This window comes from Formica exsecta, unplaced genomic scaffold (genome assembly GCF_003651465.1).
Source record: "Formica exsecta isolate Colony F162 unplaced genomic scaffold, ASM365146v1 scaffold295, whole genome shotgun sequence".
NCBI classification, from domain to species: domain Eukaryota; kingdom Metazoa; phylum Arthropoda; class Insecta; order Hymenoptera; family Formicidae; genus Formica; species Formica exsecta.
This window is the reverse complement of record NW_021850207.1, coordinates 308260-327095: the sequence shown is the minus strand read 5'-3', so window position 1 is coordinate 327095 and position 18836 is coordinate 308260. Positions and strand designations below refer to the sequence as shown.

Genomic DNA, 18836 nt, shown 5'->3' with positions numbered 1-18836 from the left:
TATATATATATATGTTTGTATATATAGACTTTACGCAATTAACCACCGCGTGCTTTACTTACTACGGACTCGAACAAGTTATTCAGTGGTTTTAGCATTTTCAAATTAAGACACGCCATCATGTACAGAACATTTGCCACTTGTACATGTAACAAGATCAAATCATACCAAGCTGGCGTTTGAGAAATAGCTAGTGTGGCAAATGGTTGTGGTCCACCGGTATGTCCATCCCATAATTCTTCCGATTTTATCGTTGCACCATCTCCTCGTTTAAGTATCTCGTCCTGCACAGTGTAAATTAATATTTCTTTATATAAAGCGTTCCAAAAAAATTATTGGATGTCCTTTAATAGCAAAAAAAAATCAATTACACCTGAAATTAAAGAATGTAATTTTGTTCACCTTTTGACTTCGCAAAGTTTAATTTGTGAAAAGTTCTTTTTTTTAATCGTTATAATTCAAATGCCTCGACATTTTCACTAAGAAAAAATCGTCTCAAATTGGCCAGAAAATCTACTATTAAAAGAATATCTGGTGTTTTTAGGATATATAGGTTAAAGTTAAAATTCGCTTAATAATTTATGTGATTTCTAGAAAGAGAATCCTATTTCTCATTTAAAAATTTTTATATAATTCTCGCTACATTCTATTCAATGTACTAACGTCAATAAATATATCCAAGAAAGTGACACAGTGCTGTAGAAACGTTGTAAGTTGAATGTCGGACAAACCAATGTCTTGCATGCACAATCTTTCCTTTGGCAACTTTCCGAGCTTATTCATCAGCTTTGCCGCTGCTTCCATTCTTTTCTTTATATGAAGCGTCCACATTAGACAGCAAACGCCTATCAAATAAACACACATATAGCATATATATAAATATTCATCTTAAAAGTATTCCACTGAAAAAAAAATATAAAAATGCTGCTTACCATGTTTCATATTTTTCATGGGTATTTGTTGTAAAACAGTCAAAGCAGCTGTGAGCAGATCTAATTGAGTAACATCTTTATTCCATGACATGGCAAATTCCCAGCATAAATTGGCCAGCAAGACACTGCTCGTTAAACTGTGGGGAAAATGGCGCTTAAGTAAAATCATCTTGTCTGGAAAAAAAGAAGAGAAATTGAAATTATATAAAACGTAAATAGTGATATTATTTTTCTCAAGTGTATTTCTTGCCTAATATATATGCTTCTGCTGTCATATTGGTTTTTGCTTCATCTCCAATCTCTACCGATAATGAAAGAAGTTTTGGTTGTTCTTGTTGAGGTACTTCAATGGCAGTTGCTTCATCCAGTGCATCAGTCAATTGTAAGGAATCTATTGATAATTGCAACTGATCGAATTCCACATCAGTTGTGTCGATTAATCGTACTGGATCGATACCTGTTGTACTGAGCCATTTTGCGACCAGTTCAGAGACAGAACCTGATACAAATGAATCAAAATAAAGAAAGAACTATAAAGTAGAATATTATTAAATAACTGACAAGTATATATAAAGAAAGAACTATAAAGTAGAATATTATTAAATAACTGACAAGTATATATAAAGAAAGAACTATAAAGTAGAATATTATTAAATAACTGACAAGTATATATAAAGAAAGAACTATAAAGTAGAATATTATTAAATAACTGACAAGTAAAGTTTAAATTATTTACCTTTTCCTTTGGAAATAATCAATGCTAAAGAAATATCATTTTTTGTAAATGGTAAAGTGAAGAATTGTGTTGTTTCGTCTAGTATAACTTGCTGACTAAAATTAAAGCAATGTTTATTGTTAGAAATAGAGAAATTATGACATATTATTATGACACAACATTTAATTATTAGAATATATACCTAATAACAGCATTCAAAATGGTAATATCTTCAAGATTCCCAATTAACAATGTGAATTGACAAGTGTCGTTGCTAACATTTTCCCATTCGCTAATTGAACTGTACATTTCATCATCTGGTGTGATGTCGCTCGGTTTATTTTCCGTTTTATCTATGTTGGTTACATTATTTATATTTTTAATGTCTTCACCTTCGTTGCCATTAGTCTCCAACAATTTCTGATTTTGTAATTTTTCTTTATATTTCTCCAAAATTATAGCAATTGCTCTGCATGCTAATGCAGCGGTAAGCGCATTAAATGGTTTTGTAGATTCTGTTAAAATGGTCCGTACGGTTTTCCACCAGAGAGAAACTTCATTATATTCAACACATATATCTTCCACATCTATTGAATTTAAGTTAATCAACTTCAATATATGTCATAAATAATACATAGCATTTTCTAGCCAAAACCTACCAGTTAACAAACAAATAACATGCAGAAGCTGCGTAAAACGTTTCAGCTCAACTTCCAAAGATACGGTTTCCTCTTTCTGTGTCCAATATATTAATGCTAATTCCATGAAATTGAATGGTTGAATGTTACTATCTTTAGCAGCTTGTTGCCATTTCTCTTTTACATCATTCGAGTACATCCATCCTTGATATATTAGTCGCGCTAAAAATTGCATCATATTTAATGCAATAATAGCAAGTTATGGCCATTACAAAACAAACTTACAAATGTCGTTCATTGTTTCCTTTTTTAGATCTTTTTGTAGTCCAATTAATTTTGATGTACCAAATTCAAAACATGATAGAAAATTAAAGAACATTTTTTCGTCCTCTTTAAATTTGACTTTAGTTTCTGCCGAAACATTATTATCCTTAAAACTATTTATCATCTTGGCCAATTTAATAATACGATGTACTTCTCGTTCCGAAGTCAATAATATCGAAGATAAATATTTAGGACTTGGTGCATTATCAGCTGTTACAATGTTATACTCAGGAGGAATGTCAAGTTGAGACTTAACATATTTATAAAATATAATTATTTGCTGTAATTGCATAGTCAACTGATGAAGCATCTTAGCGGTAGGATCTAATTCTTTTTCTTCTTCTGTAATATTAACAAAACATTAATACAATGTTACATTATATACTAGTATATATTATACACAAACACACACATATATACACACACCTGATTTTATCACAAAACAATTTATTGCAGCAAGCAAAGCATCTGGCAAAATATGTTTGCTATTCATTAAGACTTCTATCATCTGTACTTTAATTTCATTTGTCTTTAATCCCAGACAAGTGTTGGTAACTTCCAAAACTAATTTTTCCTCATCAAATTCTTCTTCCCTCAGATATGTTCTCAGTTTCCTAAGTAAATGTATGTCGCGCGCACGTTTTCCGTTTTTACTATTAAGTGCAAAATGAAACGGAACACAAATCTCCTTTAATCCTCCAAGTGGATCCATAAACACACACGAGTATTGCGCTTTATTCTTTGACAAAATAGCATTATCATTTGCGCCCAGAAAACCATAGTTAATATGCAGTAGTCTACAAGGATATATTAGATTAATTGTCTTGTATTAGATAAGCAAAATATAGAGAAGATAAAGAATAATATAACGATTATGACTTACCGTCCATTTTTACTAGCGGTAAAGGTAGTGATTTTTGGACCTTGCTGTACGTTCCAAATATCTATCACACCTTTCTTCGGCGCATAAATAACTAGAAATAACGCTGTGCGCAATAAAGTTTTTCGCCCAGATTTATTGATATTCTTGTGGACTCCACGATCTCTCTCTTCGGTAACTTCGATCCAACCACACTGAGCATCACGGTATCCTTTCCACATTCTAACAGCTACGCCTCTTTTGTTATTTATAAGTAATACTCTGCCCATAGCGTCCGATATTACCGATAACATTTTATTTGGACTGCAGACAATGCAATCACCTTCTCTCATAATATCGCTTAAACCAAACCGACAGCTCATTGTCTCTACAGATTCGTGAATGTTACCCTTTGATGCTTCAGATGTCGTACTCTTCGAACTGCCGCGAAACCATCTAAGAAGGAATTAATGTATTAGTTACAATTAATCTCTTTGGGAAAGCTTATTAAACTTATTTGAAAATATTGTATAATATATACATGGTGTACTTACGGAACAGCAGTACCAATAGCATTAGCCAATTTGCTAGCCATAGCAATGGCAACATCTGATAGAACTGGTGCATTACCACCCTCCAATGCATAATGGAATCCTACAAACGGCCGTTTTCCTGTTGCAACGACTAAATTATGTTGCGGCGCGCTAGATCTATACATTGCATTATATCCGCCGCAAATTGAAGCTGTCATGAAATGATCAAAACTATTTATTGATGTTGTGCCAATTACTTCTGAATCATTTGCAATATCTTGATTTTTAAATGCCCATTTTTTATATGACAAGTTTGGAACTGGTGGTAAATCATTGCAGTTAGCTTGAACTGTAAAAAAGAAAAAATATTAAATTAAAATCTTAAACCAAATAAATGTAGCAGGTAATAGAGAATATATACCTCTAGCCAAGTGATTTCTACATGCACGTAAAGTTGAAAATAATGGAAATCCTTGTAATATACAGACACCACTGTTATACAATATATAAATTTCTTCACTACAGCCAGCATCTCCAACGTGTCTCGGTAACGAGAATGATTGACATTTTATTCCTAGAACTGATTCATTGTGAATCTGTTCCTCAAAGAGCAATGCACCTGTCTAATATAAAAGAAATAAAGTAGTATGCAATAGTATAATAAACTAACAATAAAATAATAATAAAAATTAAGTTTTTACTTCTGTATAGAATCTAACAAAGCCTGTATTATACCCAACAGCTATACATGTCCAATCTGGACCACTAGCCTTTCCTAAAGATATTAGAGGTAAGCAGATCACTGATGTTATCCATTCACTGAAAAAAGTACCTCTGTTATAATTGGAATAATATTTTCACAGTATGTGACTTAAAAATATTACTCACTTCTGTTCCTTTGTTATTTCTCCATGCCATGTTATGTGGAATTTATTTTTTATTTCGTCTAATTCTTGCGAATCCCATCTTGCTATCAACAAATTAAAAACTATATAATTTTAAAACTCTCATCAACTTTAAATGCATTATTAATCTTAGAAATGATATATGTATGTTATTAATGAAAGAATGTGCATATGATAAAAACATAAATAATATGAGAGACACAAGATTTATACTTACAAACAAATATAATCATCTTTGTATTCCAAGCCATTGCAAACACATCTCCAACCGATGACAATGATATATGACAGTCTTGAAGAGGTAATTCATTGCTTGGTACATACTCAACTAAAATGCACAGATTTAAGAATATATATTAAAATATATAATAAATACATGGCATGATTCTATCAATGTTGTCAAGCAAAACTTACATTTGCTAATGGCACTGCCATAAAGTAATTTCTTAACATTATCTATATCTGGTATATTTGATATTCCTTTAATTTGACAGGACATTGTGCGTAATTAGTTATGCACAACAGTAATCTTCTGTAATATTTAATCCTCGCATCTATTTGTATTATTTGTTTACCATAATCTGTGCTTGATAATAAACGTAGTCTCTATTGTGACATACACAATCTGTCATACTGATTCCTTCTTATCCGATATCTATTCGCTCTCTTCTAATTAAAATATTTACGAGTCTAAATTTAAATCGGAATTTCAGAACTCGCGTTATTTCTTGACGAAATATATTTTGTTGCCGATCTTTTCTAGAGCGCGAAAGATGCGTATTCCGACATTCGCTATCTCGAGTAATCTTTAGCCATCTTTAAAAAATGTAAAGGACTGCGTTCAAAAATCCTACCTGTGGGATAAAGTCATAGACTAGTCTTTCTCTAGAAAAGGCATGTTATCGACATCTGTCTCTTTTCCGTGATGCTGATTGGTTCTCTCGCTGTTTCTGTCAGAGCCCAAGTGAAAAACCTATCAGGGGTCTATAGACTTCAAGTTACACACACTGTATTTATGTGTGTGTATATATATATATGTATGCTTGCGCTTTACATAGTTTAGGTTTAGGTTAAGTTAAGATCAGTGTAAAATTATCATCGCCTGTAATCACGCTCTGACATTATTAAAATTATATTTTGTCATTTTCGATCTGTATGAAATGCAGCATGATCCCATAGATGAGACGTACAGAAAAGCACGCCGATTAAGAAACACATCGTTGCAAAAATATATTCGGATCACGTCGGCCGTTATAACGCTTATGTATGCTGGAGCAATGTACTATTCCTATAGAAAAAAGTAGGTATTTATTTTATATATACATATGTATATTTATTAAACATTTAAATTTATAATTTATATTCGAATATTAATTTATACTTTACAATTTTAATTTACACGTTACATAATTTACAATTTATAATTTGTAGACTTTATTTTATAATACAAATTTAATCAAATATTATTCTATAATTATAGTATTCTTCCGCATTTAAACGACGAACAATATAAAATCTCCGAAGACGATCGTACTTTGCCATATGATTTTATGACAAGTGCATTTATGAAAGGCGTTATTGATAAGCTAGAAGAAAGACGAGAAGCTAAATTGAAAACAGATACTGAGTCAAAAGATCAAGTAAAAGATATTCAGGCAAATAAAGATTAAGTAACATTATATCCAAAGTATATATGAGAATAATGGATGTCGGAAAAAATAGTTTGCGTAAGCCTAATAGTCCAAACAGAAGATTAAGATTAAAAAAAAATTATATGGAAAGGTAGTACCACAATATGTATGTAAAATATATTAAATAGCCTTTCTTGTATAGCTTTTGTAGTTTGATTTACTGACATGTATCTCTTCCTAAAAAAAAATGTGATGTGAAAAAAAATATATGTATAAATTATATTTTAAAAAACATTCCACAATTTTTTCATTATACTTTTTTCCTTGTTAAATTTTCATCCTGTAAATAATTATTTTTTATATTAATGACATATGATGCATAATATTTGAAACTGTATAAAATATTCTTCTCTATTCACAGTATAGATAATAAAACTTATCTTTCTAATGATTCCAATAATGAAAACAAAAAAAATGATACTGCATGCACATCTCAATTTCCATGTGATGATGACAGTATATTGGATTTCAAATCACCAAAAAGAAAAAATACTGTGCAAACAAAAATTATTCAGAGCAATAGACTTCTAGATAAATCAAAAAAGAAAGTGCTCTGCAGTAAATCTAAAGTAATTAACAATGGGAGAAAACTCGAAGGCAATAAATTATTGAACAAAAAGGTTCAACATGATGTACAACAACCATCAATTGAGTCATCCTTTTTTAAATCTGAAAAAAAAGAGGTAGATTCACCACAGAGTTCAACTAATGTGAAAACAGCTTATGTATGTCCATTGTGCTTTAAAAATTTTAAAGATGAAAGCTTACAAACCATACATATGAAGAGTTGTGCGATAAAAAATAATGTGACAACAAAAACATTAATGAATGCCATGGATCTGCAAGAACGGCAAGCTGCAGAAAGAAAATCGTTAGGTTTACTCTCTGCTCCTATATTACAAGATAAGAAGAAACCTGTTTCACGTAAAATGGTAAGTATTAAACCTTTTGAGTGCCAATGAATGGTAATCATTTCTTCATGTCCTACCCAAAAATTTAAATTTATTTAGTATTATGTAGTATTATGGCTGATAATCCCTGTGGTCCTCAAACTATTAATAACAAAACAATAAGCTTTCAAATCAATTGTAAATTTTAAATACACATAAATTTTTCCAGACGTCACACGATGATCCCGATTTACAGCTCGCTTTAGCGCTTTCCAAATCTCTATATGAAAAAGAAGAAATGGAAGAGTGGGATGAGGCTCAAATCGTGGCTATATCATCTAGTTCATCATTGCCAGATAATAACGCAGAATATTCTCAGAAAGCGACGTTACAAAGCTTTGGTTTTACTAGCAGTAAAAATATATCACCAACAAAAAGTTGGCCTACAAATAAGATTAAAAAAAGTACTTATAAATTACTTTATACAGTTGATAAAAAACCAATAACTGCCAATAATTAACACAAGTTTATGTACATATCTTAATTTTTATTTTTTTTTCTTTCTGTTTTTTAAGAAGGAAAACCTATCGAACCGACTATTCTACAAAGACGTACAGCTGCTGAAAAAGAACGTATTTTAACAGAGAGGATAGCAGAAATACTTATGGCCTATACAGATTTTACTCAAAGATCGCAAGGAGAACAAGCTAACAATATCAAAGAAAAAATTGTTCTAAAAAATCAACTACTTCAGCGATTGCATCAAACTGTAACTATATTTGATTTATGATGTAATTGAAATTTTCCGAATCGAATATGCTCGCAGACTTTAAGATCTGTGTCTCATTGTTTTCAAGGAAAACAAATTGTGGGATAGGACGAGATTAACTCCAACTCAAAAAGTATTTTATGTAAAACAACTATCGCCTCACATAACACCATTAGAAAAGAAAGAGCAGGAATTAAATGTAAGTTTTGACTGTTTTTTCAGTAAATTATACACATTTAAGAATATTATATAATATGTATGTATATTAAATGTTATATATAATGATGTTACATATTTTATAGGAAGAGCAGAATGTTAAAAAGCTTATGGAACAAAACATAGATAACAAAATTACTTCAAATGACAAACAAATATTAGAAACGAAAGAAATGAAAGGTATAAAAGTGGATAACAATGAAGAATTAATTTCTTCAAATGCAATCAAGACATGTTGCAAAGAAAAGACATTTCTTAACATTCTTGCGACAAGCTGGAGAAATATGCTAAACGACAGTTCTGCAAGTGATATTATCATATTTGTGAAAAATGCCGGGCACATTTGGGCACACAAATTAGTTTTCTATGCGCGTTGTTCAAATATTTTGCTTGATGTAATTTCCAACGATACAGAGTTCTCTACTGCAAAAGAAAAAATTTGTTGGATTGATACAGACTATGATGTTGCCTCAGCCTTTTTAGAATTTATCTATTGTGGAGTAATCAACGAACATACAAAAATATTCAATTCTGAGACATCGTTATCTGATATTAGATTTTTAGCAAGAAAATACAAAGTAAATGATTTATTTGTTTATTTACGTCAAAAAGAATTTAAATCTAATATAACAGGAACCAAACACGAGATTTGCGGAAAAAGTACAGAAAATGTATATGCAGATATGATAAAGACTTTAAATGTTTCAAATACAGGCAAATCTTCTTTTAATGCATCACCGAATCGTATATGTGACTCAGAAAACATTCAAAGAATGTTATCACAAGAGAATGTTAATGATAATTTACATCCTCTTGAAGATAATTACATATCTGTAAAAAACTCTTGTCTTCTGCAAGATGAAAAACCTACTTTAATAAGAACATCAGAGGATATAAATTCCAGAAGTAACACACCCACGAATTTGGAAATTTCTAACCCATCACCTGATATGTTCGATGATACACCTGATATGATGATACGTAAATCCATAGCACATTCTAACGATCACGAAGATTCTAATATTCACATATTATTTAGTTTAATCAAACAAGATAAAGATGTTGATATCTGTAGTCAAACATCATTAACTGAAAAAAAACAGAGCGCAGAATATTTGCAATTAGGCAAAGATATACCCATCAATCTGGATAATGTGGAAGAAAATGTAATGGAGATTCATTCAGATTTTGAGTCGAACTCTCAAAAGCTATTTATTGACAATAAATACGAAAATTCTTTAATCGATACTCCTCAAAGCAGTAAGCCGAAATCTATCCAGGATTCTTCTTTGAAATTAACAAAACAGAAAAGTAATCTTACATTATTCATCGAAGAGATGGAAAGACAAAATGCGAAATTGGATTCGGATTTAGCTTCTGATATAGAATATTCTGTAGAAATATCTCCTATAAAGCATAAGAATCCATTTCATATAAATAGGTACAATAACTCTGAAGATTCTCAATCTTATAATGATAATATTGAACAGTCAATTGATGCAGAAAAAAAACCTAGTCGATTAAGCATAATAGAGCAGCGTATGCGATCGTATGCCGATAAGAATCCGGAATTTTATACCCGTCTTTCTAAAAAAGATGTAGACATTAAACAAATTAATACTTTGCATATGGTTCCTACATTCAAGATGACAATGGAATCTTCGTGTAATAATACACAAAGCTTCACTTCAACTGAGAAGGATGTTAATATTTTGGAACAAATTGCAGTCACTACACCATTACCAGCAGTATGTTCACCACATATTGAAACAGCGAATCAATCGCTTAACGAAACTGTTCTTGATGTAGAAACGGACGAAGAAGAGGTTTCTATGTATTCTAAATACATGAAAGATCACAAAGAGAATAGTATAGCAAACTATCGTGCAGCAATCAGGAAAACTGGATTGAATGATAGTTTATCTAACAAAAGTACATCATCTGATTCAATCAGTAAAAACAGTGATATCACCAATGATACTGAAAGTGATGTTCTGGATAAATCTGTTTTAACACAGAAAGACGCAAATATAATTGTTTCGGATACAGAAGTTGAAAACATATCTTCTAGTATTAGCCGTTCTGTCGTTTCGAAAAAAGATGACTCTGATCATGAAGATATTATGCCTTGTTCTACGCAGCAATCTAAAAGAACAACAGAATATGACAAACAAGATATAGAAAATCAAAAAAGTAATCAATTGGTCCGAGTTGGACATATTCCAAAAGCCCTAATCATAGATTTAGAGGAGGAAAAAGATTTTAATAGTTCAACTAAATCAGATCGAGAGGGATTCAATGCTAGCAATACAGATATGGTATCTAATGATATAGATTGTAATATGATTTTCATGCAGAAAAAGTTCAGATTTAATGAATCGAGTGATGATCAAAAGGAAAAATCTATTTCGAGCCCGATTATGGTACCCTCCAGTCCAGAGTTTTCAGATGTAGAAAACTTACTCTTAGATGAACATTATGGTGAACTTACATCAGAAACTGGAGAATCAAGAAAATCGGGCAAACTTTCTATTAATTTTGAAGATGAAATATATCTTGCAAACGTTGATATTGATATGTATGGGAAGCACGTTTTGGAAAAGAGTCAGTCAACTAGCGTATTAAATATGACAGAATTGAAAAAGCATAGTGCACACAGATGCAATAATAAAAATAATGATGAAAATATCAGAGTTAACAGTTCAACGGTCAATAGTGATGTCATACCTGTCTGTGAAAAGTTAGATAGTAATGCCATGTTTTTGACACAAAATTTTGCAAGCATTAGGAAATTTAAAAGGAAATCCTTATCTGAGGGGCAAATTAACATAAATAGGTATCATAATCAAGAGGCATCTACACATGCATCTGTGCAATTTAAATGTATTTACAATAAGAACATAGGAAATACGAAAACTGCACTCAAAATTATTGAAAAAGATGTTACACCTCCGCCTGATTACATTGGCATGAAAACTCCCCAATTACATGTAAGTTTACTGATAATAATAAGCTATTATAAAAAATATGAAAGTGTGTTTTTTTTTCTTATGAACATATTATTTAATTTCTAGGAAGAAATGAAGAAATATGGATTAAAGGTACAAAAACGTGACAGGGCTGTGAAATTGTTAACACACATTTATAATGAACTTCACCCTTTAGTGCCTATAGCTGAAATAACATCAATGCAGGAAGTCACTGAAATTTCAAGCGATGAAGATGAGGGTCCACCGTCGAAAAAACGAAATGTGGATAATAATAGTTTGGAAAAATTATGTGATGTAGAAGACAATGATGACAAATTACTTTATTCCCAAAATAGGTCTAGTATAAATATTAAATATTCTTTTAAATAATGCACAATTAAAATATATTTTATATAGTCACACAATGATAATATTACCTGTGTCCATTGCAGTGATAGCGATATAAGTTCTGGAAAAGATCCAATCGACAAAGAAATGGAACTTTCTGAAACTGAGTCATTACTGGAAAATCCATCCAACATTCTAGAAGCCTTTACGGGATTGCTTGATGTTGATAAAGATTTACATAATAAAATATTGCAATATGAACCTGTAAATATTAAAGAGTTGCATCATACATTGCGGACACACGGATTTAAATGCAAGCTTTCTAATCTTATGAATTTCTTGGATGAGCAGGTTTATTTCCTTTGTCTTTAAACTTATGTAATATAATTGACAACTAATTACAATAACTAAAGAATTATATATATAAATAATTTGGAATTTTTATTTTAGTGTATTACATTTTATATATATGCCAGAACTGCCAGGACACGCAAGAGAAAAAATAGTTCTATATAAGCAAAAAACATACGTTTAAAAAAACTTATATTCATAATTTCTTTATATTATAAATATTTTTGAGTAAAGAATTTTGTATATCATAACTAAACTTTATTGTTATAATATATAATTGAGATAAAAAATGCACAACATATGCATATATATGATAATTTGTTTTTTTTTCTTATGAACATATTATTTAATTTCTAGGAAGAAATGAAGAAATACGGATTAAAGGTACAAAAACGTGACAGGGCTGTGAAATTGTTAACGCACATTTATAATGAACTTCACCCTTTAGTGCCTATAGCTGAAATAACATCAATGCAGGAAGTCACTGAAATTTCAAGCGATGAAGATGAGGGTCCACCGTCGAAAAAACGAAATGTGGATAATAATAGTTTGGAAAAATTATGTGATGTAGAAGACAATGATGACAAATTACTTTATTCCCAAAATAGGTCTAGTATAAATATTAAATATTCTTTTAAATAATGCACAATTAAAATATATTTTATATAGTCACACAATGATAATATTACCTGTGTCCATTGCAGTGATAGCGATATAAGTTCTGGAAAAGATCCAATCGACAAAGAAATGGAACTTTCTGAAACTGAGTCATTACTGGAAAATCCATCCAACATTCTAGAAGCCTTTACGGGATTGCTTGATGTTGATAAAGATTTACATAATAAAATATTGCAATATGAACCTGTAAATATTAAAGAGTTGCATCATACATTGCGGACACACGGATTTAAATGCAAGCTTTCTAATCTTATGAATTTCTTGGATGAGCAGGTTTATTTCCTTTGTCTTTAAACTTATGTAATATAATTACAACTAATTACAATAACTAAAGAATTATATATATAAATAATTTGGAATTTTTATTTTAGTGTATTACATTTTATATGCCAGAACAAAGTGCCAGGACACGCAAGAGAAAAAATAGTTCTATATAAGCAACATACGTTTAAAAAAACTTATATTCATAATTTCTTTATATTATAAATATTTTTGAGTAAAGAATTTTGTATATCATAACTAAACTTTATTGTTATAATATATAATTGAGATAAAAAATGCACAACATATGCATATATATGATAATTTTGAAAAATGTATGTATATATAATCAATTTGTTCAATAAAATATTTCATTGTATTCTCATATATCACTTTTATAATTTTACGAAATAATTTATATAGATCTAAAGATATACACAAAATATACACACACACAAGAAAAATTTAATAACTTTTTATTAATTTTATCCAAGTTTAATAAGATTAATTATTATTTTTGCAAAATGTATATATACAAATGTATATAATTAAAGGAATTATCTCTCTCTCTTACCTAATATTATTTATTTAATTAACAGAATTATTATTTAAAAAACAAAATATAATAAGACAAAATTGAGAGATATAAGCTAATAATTCAATATTTCAAAATTTGAGTTTTCGATTGCGCAACTCACCTGCAAAGCACTGTGGGTAAAATCCTCCTGTATGCTATTATGCTATATTATGTATGTACCATGTACCTATCATACCGGATACCGGATTCAACGATCGCAGAACAGTGCAGAACTGTGTGAAACGTGGATGATAACATATTGCATCTTATTGCATTTATATCGGACAAGTTTGCAGTAAAAAGAACTATTCTTTAAAATTGTTCCAATAACCTTGGGTGTAATTACCTGCCAACGAAAGAATACAGGTTAGAGGATATCTTTTATTTTGCACATTAAAAAAAATATCTTGTACATGTGTTAACACGTAATAAGATCTTATTTTTATATTTTATTCTAAAATCTATATTTTCTATATATTAACATTATGTAGTAGCATGATACTATATGAAAATTATAATTGGAAATTATAATTTAATAACTAAATGTTTCTTTGCATTACAGTATATTCAGCTATATACATACTTGGAAGTAAATTAGAAGTCGATATGTCTGATAAAAAAGTATCATCATCAATAGGTAAATTGCATCATAATGTAACAAAAGATCATAACTATAGTAACAATCATAAACAGATATAATAATATAAAAGATAATAATATAAAATTATATACATTGGTCTATATAATACAATATATATACATATGTTATATATAATATTAATACATATTACATATAATACATATTTATATATAATTAAATAACATTTATAATTATATATAATGAAAGAAAAATATTTTACAAGGTATTTATACATCGGAAAAGAATGGTAGTGACGAGACAGGAGATGGTTCGGACAAAAACCCTTTTAAAACTATCCTAAGAGCCATGCGTCATGCTGGTAAGGAACCCTTTCCAGTTATCTACCAGGATTCTCGTGAAGATGGCAAAAAGTATGAACCAGCATCTAAAACTCAATTAAAGAAGATACAAAAGATTTGGGTTAGAGAACAATATAAGAATGAAGAAAAGGAGAAGAAATTACTGGAGGATGAGGAAAAGAGGTTAAAAAATCTTGAAGAGGCTAAGGCAATTGTCATAGAAGAGGACAAATCTCTATCGAAAGCAAAACAAATTAAAATAAAAGAAGCTCTGAATCATAGAGATCAAAGAGTTAAGCTGCTTGGATGGGTGCATAGACTAAGAAGGCAAGGTATGTGATATTAACTTTAACTTTAATATATTTCTGTTATAAGATAATTTATCAATTAATTTTCACTATAGGCAAAGCTCTCATGTTCATCACATTGCGAGATGGGACAGGTTTTCTACAATGTGTACTGAACAATAAACTTTGTCAAACATATAACGCCTTGACTCTTGCCACGGAAGCTGCTGTTCAATTGTTTGGAATCTTGAAAGTTGTCCCTGAAGGAAAGAATGTACATTAATTATGTCAGACAAATATTATTGATTACCTAGGTGAAATGTATATTTATATATGCATTATTGCTTAATTTCAGGCACCTGGTGGGCATGAATTGCACGTTGATTATTGGGAACTTATTGGTCCGTCGCCTCCTGGTGGGGCTGATTCAATTCTGAATGAAGAAGCTCTGCCTGATGTACAATTGGACAACAGGCATATAATGATTCGAGGGGAAAATGTATAGACAAAATTTCTGTTTTTGGAATTAATAAATTTTTGTTAAAGTTAAGTCATCATAAAGATAATTATTATCTATTTCAGACATCAAGAATCTTAATCATGAGATCTATATTAATTCAAGCATTTAGAGATCATTACAAAGATCGCGGTTATTGTGAGGTAACTCCACCAACTTTAGTGCAAACTCAAGTGGAAGGTGGTTCAACTCTCTTCAAATTAGATTACTTCGGGTATGTATTAGACGAATAGAACAAATTGTTAAGTATATAGATACAAATCAATGAATTAATATCTTTTTCAGAGAAAACGCTTTTCTTACTCAGAGTTCTCAACTATATCTTGAAACTTGTATTCCAGCAATGGGAGATGTATATTGCATCGCACAATCTTATCGAGCAGAGCAATCGAGAACACGTCGCCACCTTGCCGAGTATGTATACAAATTTCTTTGTATATTCAACTAATATATCTGTGTTTTTGTAATTATTCTTTAATTGTTAAATTATGATTTCTCAGATACACGCACATTGAAGCAGAATGCCCGTTTATCACGTTCGACGATCTACTCGATCGATTAGAAGACTTAATTTGCGATGTAGTCGAACGAGTTCTACAGTCACCGCTCGGTCATCTTGTCCAGGAATTGAATCCCGGGTTTCAAATGCCCAAGAGGCCTTTCAAGCGAATGAACTACAGCGACGCGATCGAATATCTGAGAGAAAACAATATCACGAAAGAAGACGGCAGCTTCTACGAGTTTGGTGAAGTAGGAATAAGTTCTCATACCTCTCCTATATCTCGCGTTTTCTTCCCAAGACAAGACTTGTAATCTCGTAATCATTCTCGGTAGGACATTCCAGAGATGCCGGAGAGAAAAATGACTGACGCTATCAATGAGCCGATACTGCTTTGCCGTTTCCCCGCTGAAATTAAATCGTTTTATATGCCGCGTTGCGCGGAAGATGAACGCTTAACCGAATCCGTCGATGTACTTTTGCCGAACGTGGGCGAAATTGTTGGCGGTTCGATGCGTATCTGGAATTATGAAGAGTTGATGGAGGGTTATAAACGTGAAAATATCGATCCGACTCCGTATTATTGGTACACGGACCAGGTAAATAAGGAAAAATATTATATCTTGTAAAAATCGCGATTGTGGAATAATATATAGATAGTAAATTAAATAATTTTTGTATTACTTATTTTACAGCGAAAATATGGATCTTGTCCCCATGGTGGTTATGGACTGGGATTAGAACGGTTTCTGTGCTGGCTGTTGAATAGGTATCACATCCGTGAAGTATGCTTATACCCGCGTTTCCTGGAACGTTGTCGTCCATAAAAACATTTCACGGGAATATGGATCTTTATATCAATGGCACATTTGAAGAGCGATATATTTCACTCTTTATACCGTTACAATAAAATGTAATACTGCATTATATTAAAAAGGGCTATGCATTACAACAGTTGAATCTTTAAAAAAAGAACATAGAAACTACTTATAGAAATTAGATATTTTCTCCGAATATAAATTATTCATCTTCTCTATTTTATAAAATATAATATTATTGCATATAAATAAAAAATGAATTTAATAGTAATAGTAATAGTAATATACAATATGTTCGTATAATAAATAGTGTGTGTGTGTGTGTCTATATATATATATACATATATATATATATGTATATATATATATATTTTAAAAGCTGAATATCTCTGATACTTATAATTTGCACATATTTATTATATAATCGAGTATACAATGCCATCGATTTTGCTTACAATGGTTCAAATAAAGATTCACAAAAATATTCATAATCATACATGTATATGCAATGTATAAATACTGATATTTTATATATTTCTAGAAAATTTTTCTTTTCTGTAATGTTCCATATATAAAGAAAAGAACGCTTAAAATTATTAGGCGATTAATATTAAATTTTATTTATTCATTATTATACTATAATGGTAAACATCTTATAATTTTGAATTGAAGTGCAAGAAGACCATAAATATTTATAAGTGCATCATGTAAATCAAACTGTGTGTGTTTGACTATACAAATTGATAGAGATTATTATTCAATATGTATGCATATATATATGAAACAAAATTAAACCTCTTTTATAGTTCTTTTATATATATAAAGTATATATTATATAATAGCTAATATATTTTTAACAGAGAATCTATATTTGCAACAGTTATTAATACTAAAATTTTTTTAAAAAATTACGAAGAAATGGGCCAACATTATACATCTTTAAATAAATTCATATTAAACATATATATAATTCATATAATACAAAACTAGATGAGAAAAATATATTTATTTGAACATTTGTGAAACAATAAGGTTATCAAAGCAGGCTTAAATATTAAAACCAGTCTAATTGGAAAACTTCTCAGATTAATTATCCTATCATTTATATATCGCTGATATTTAAGTAATTTGGTAATTTATACTATTGCAACAAAGTACATATATGCATATATGATAAAAGATAAGCTATTCCACAATAAGACAATATATAATGTTGCACAGCAAAATATGCTGTTTTCTAATTATTATCAAGTAAATATATTACACATTAAAAAAAAAAAAGAAAGATAGAGTTTATTAGAAGGCAACACAGATTTCAGGCTCTGTATTTCATTCATTATCCAAAAAATTGCATGATGTTTTTTTATGTACCTTATAGTATTTTAATTATTATCCAATTTATTACCACCGGATAGTATTTTATGTATATATGTATGTATGTATGTCTGTCACAGAATGGCAATAATGAAAAAGCATCAAAGAGGAGTATTTTGGAATACTTTGAGGATTTGTTCGAGCCAAGTTATCGAACGTATATTATACAATAATAATTTACATTGCACATATTTCTATTTCAACAAATAATACACAGAAACCTATAATGTTTCTCTTTAGCATAAAGAAATATCTCACATTTCACTATAGTCAATAACCGCTGTAAAGATCGGCTAAATCGTCTTTTAAATTATCCACCGATAAACAATAAAATTCATCTGATTTATAAATATTACATATATTACATATTAAAATATGAAGGTACGTAGATTATTACATATAATTTATCGAATCGTTCAATATTACTTTCATGTGAGAAAGGAATGATCATGTATATATTATATGTAGAACTATATATGCTCCATACGAAATACACTTTAGGGTATGCAGTGCCGTTCTAACATCCGCAACCGCCTTGGCACTACGGTTACTTGTGTATGTCGTGTGTTTCGCGTTACTTTGGTTTTTCTTTTTCTTTTTTTTTTCTTTTTTTTTCTTTTTTAGTCGGGGGAACATTTGGACACGCTATCTAAGATTACAGCTTTACTATGTTTATAAGAGCTTCAATTTTAGACAACAACAACAATATTCGTGCAGGATTTACTACTTTTTATTATACATACATA

General features: G+C 30.1%; 3 protein-coding genes across 11 annotated transcripts in view; 2 read left to right on the top strand and 1 right to left on the bottom strand.

Moving 5' to 3' along the window:
• Window positions 1–5463, bottom strand: part of LOC115237463 (rab3 GTPase-activating protein non-catalytic subunit) — a 13325-nt gene extending 7862 nt beyond the window's left edge. The window contains exons 1-16 of one of the 2 annotated variants that reach the window (XM_029810525.1): window positions 5321–5463; window positions 5124–5234; window positions 4890–4971; window positions 4703–4820; window positions 4423–4624; window positions 4023–4350; window positions 3493–3924; window positions 3036–3406; window positions 2571–2951; window positions 2307–2507; window positions 1850–2234; window positions 1669–1763; window positions 1183–1431; window positions 933–1106; window positions 664–845; window positions 63–284 (exon numbers count right to left, since the gene is read on the bottom strand). In XM_029810525.1, the coding sequence (XP_029666385.1) occupies window positions 63–284; window positions 664–845; window positions 933–1106; window positions 1183–1431; window positions 1669–1763; window positions 1850–2234; window positions 2307–2507; window positions 2571–2951; window positions 3036–3406; window positions 3493–3924; window positions 4023–4350; window positions 4423–4624; window positions 4703–4820; window positions 4890–4971; window positions 5124–5234; window positions 5321–5405 (3618 nt within the window). In that variant the 5' untranslated portion in view covers window positions 5406–5463. Of the gene's footprint in view, window positions 1–62; window positions 285–663; window positions 846–932; window positions 1107–1182; window positions 1432–1668; window positions 1764–1849; window positions 2235–2306; window positions 2508–2570; window positions 2952–3035; window positions 3407–3492; window positions 3925–4022; window positions 4351–4422; window positions 4625–4702; window positions 4821–4889; window positions 4972–5123; window positions 5235–5320 lie in introns of those variants that run through there. The other variant, XM_029810526.1, reaches the window with a different exon arrangement.
• A 501-nt stretch (window positions 5464–5964) lies between these two features.
• On the top strand, window positions 5965–13458 carry LOC115237462. 8 transcript variants are annotated; one of them, XM_029810518.1, is made up of 10 exons: window positions 5965–6206; window positions 6387–6688; window positions 6959–7529; window positions 7717–7951; window positions 8066–8256; window positions 8345–8455; window positions 8559–11462; window positions 12498–12748; window positions 12845–13091; window positions 13190–13458. In XM_029810518.1, the coding sequence occupies exons 2-10, from the start codon at window positions 6600–6602 to the stop codon at window positions 13253–13255; spliced, it is 4665 nt and encodes a 1554-aa protein (XP_029666378.1). In that variant the 5' UTR covers window positions 5965–6206; window positions 6387–6599; the 3' UTR covers window positions 13256–13458. The 8 variants fall into 8 exon arrangements, with proteins under 8 accessions (XP_029666378.1, XP_029666376.1, XP_029666380.1 ...); XM_029810516.1 differs by having other exon boundaries at window positions 8063–8256; XM_029810520.1 differs by having other exon boundaries at window positions 8063–8256; window positions 12845–13118; window positions 13190–13215.
• Window positions 13459–13800: 342 nt separating this feature from the next.
• Window positions 13801–16850, top strand: LOC115237464 (asparagine--tRNA ligase, cytoplasmic). Its single transcript, XM_029810527.1, has 10 exons — window positions 13801–14022; window positions 14219–14293; window positions 14520–14927; window positions 14999–15156; window positions 15238–15381; window positions 15465–15613; window positions 15685–15813; window positions 15900–16149; window positions 16234–16497; window positions 16594–16850. The coding sequence occupies exons 2-10, from the start codon at window positions 14263–14265 to the stop codon at window positions 16723–16725; spliced, it is 1665 nt and encodes a 554-aa protein (XP_029666387.1). The 5' UTR covers window positions 13801–14022; window positions 14219–14262; the 3' UTR covers window positions 16726–16850.
• Window positions 16851–18836: the final 1986 nt, after the last annotated feature.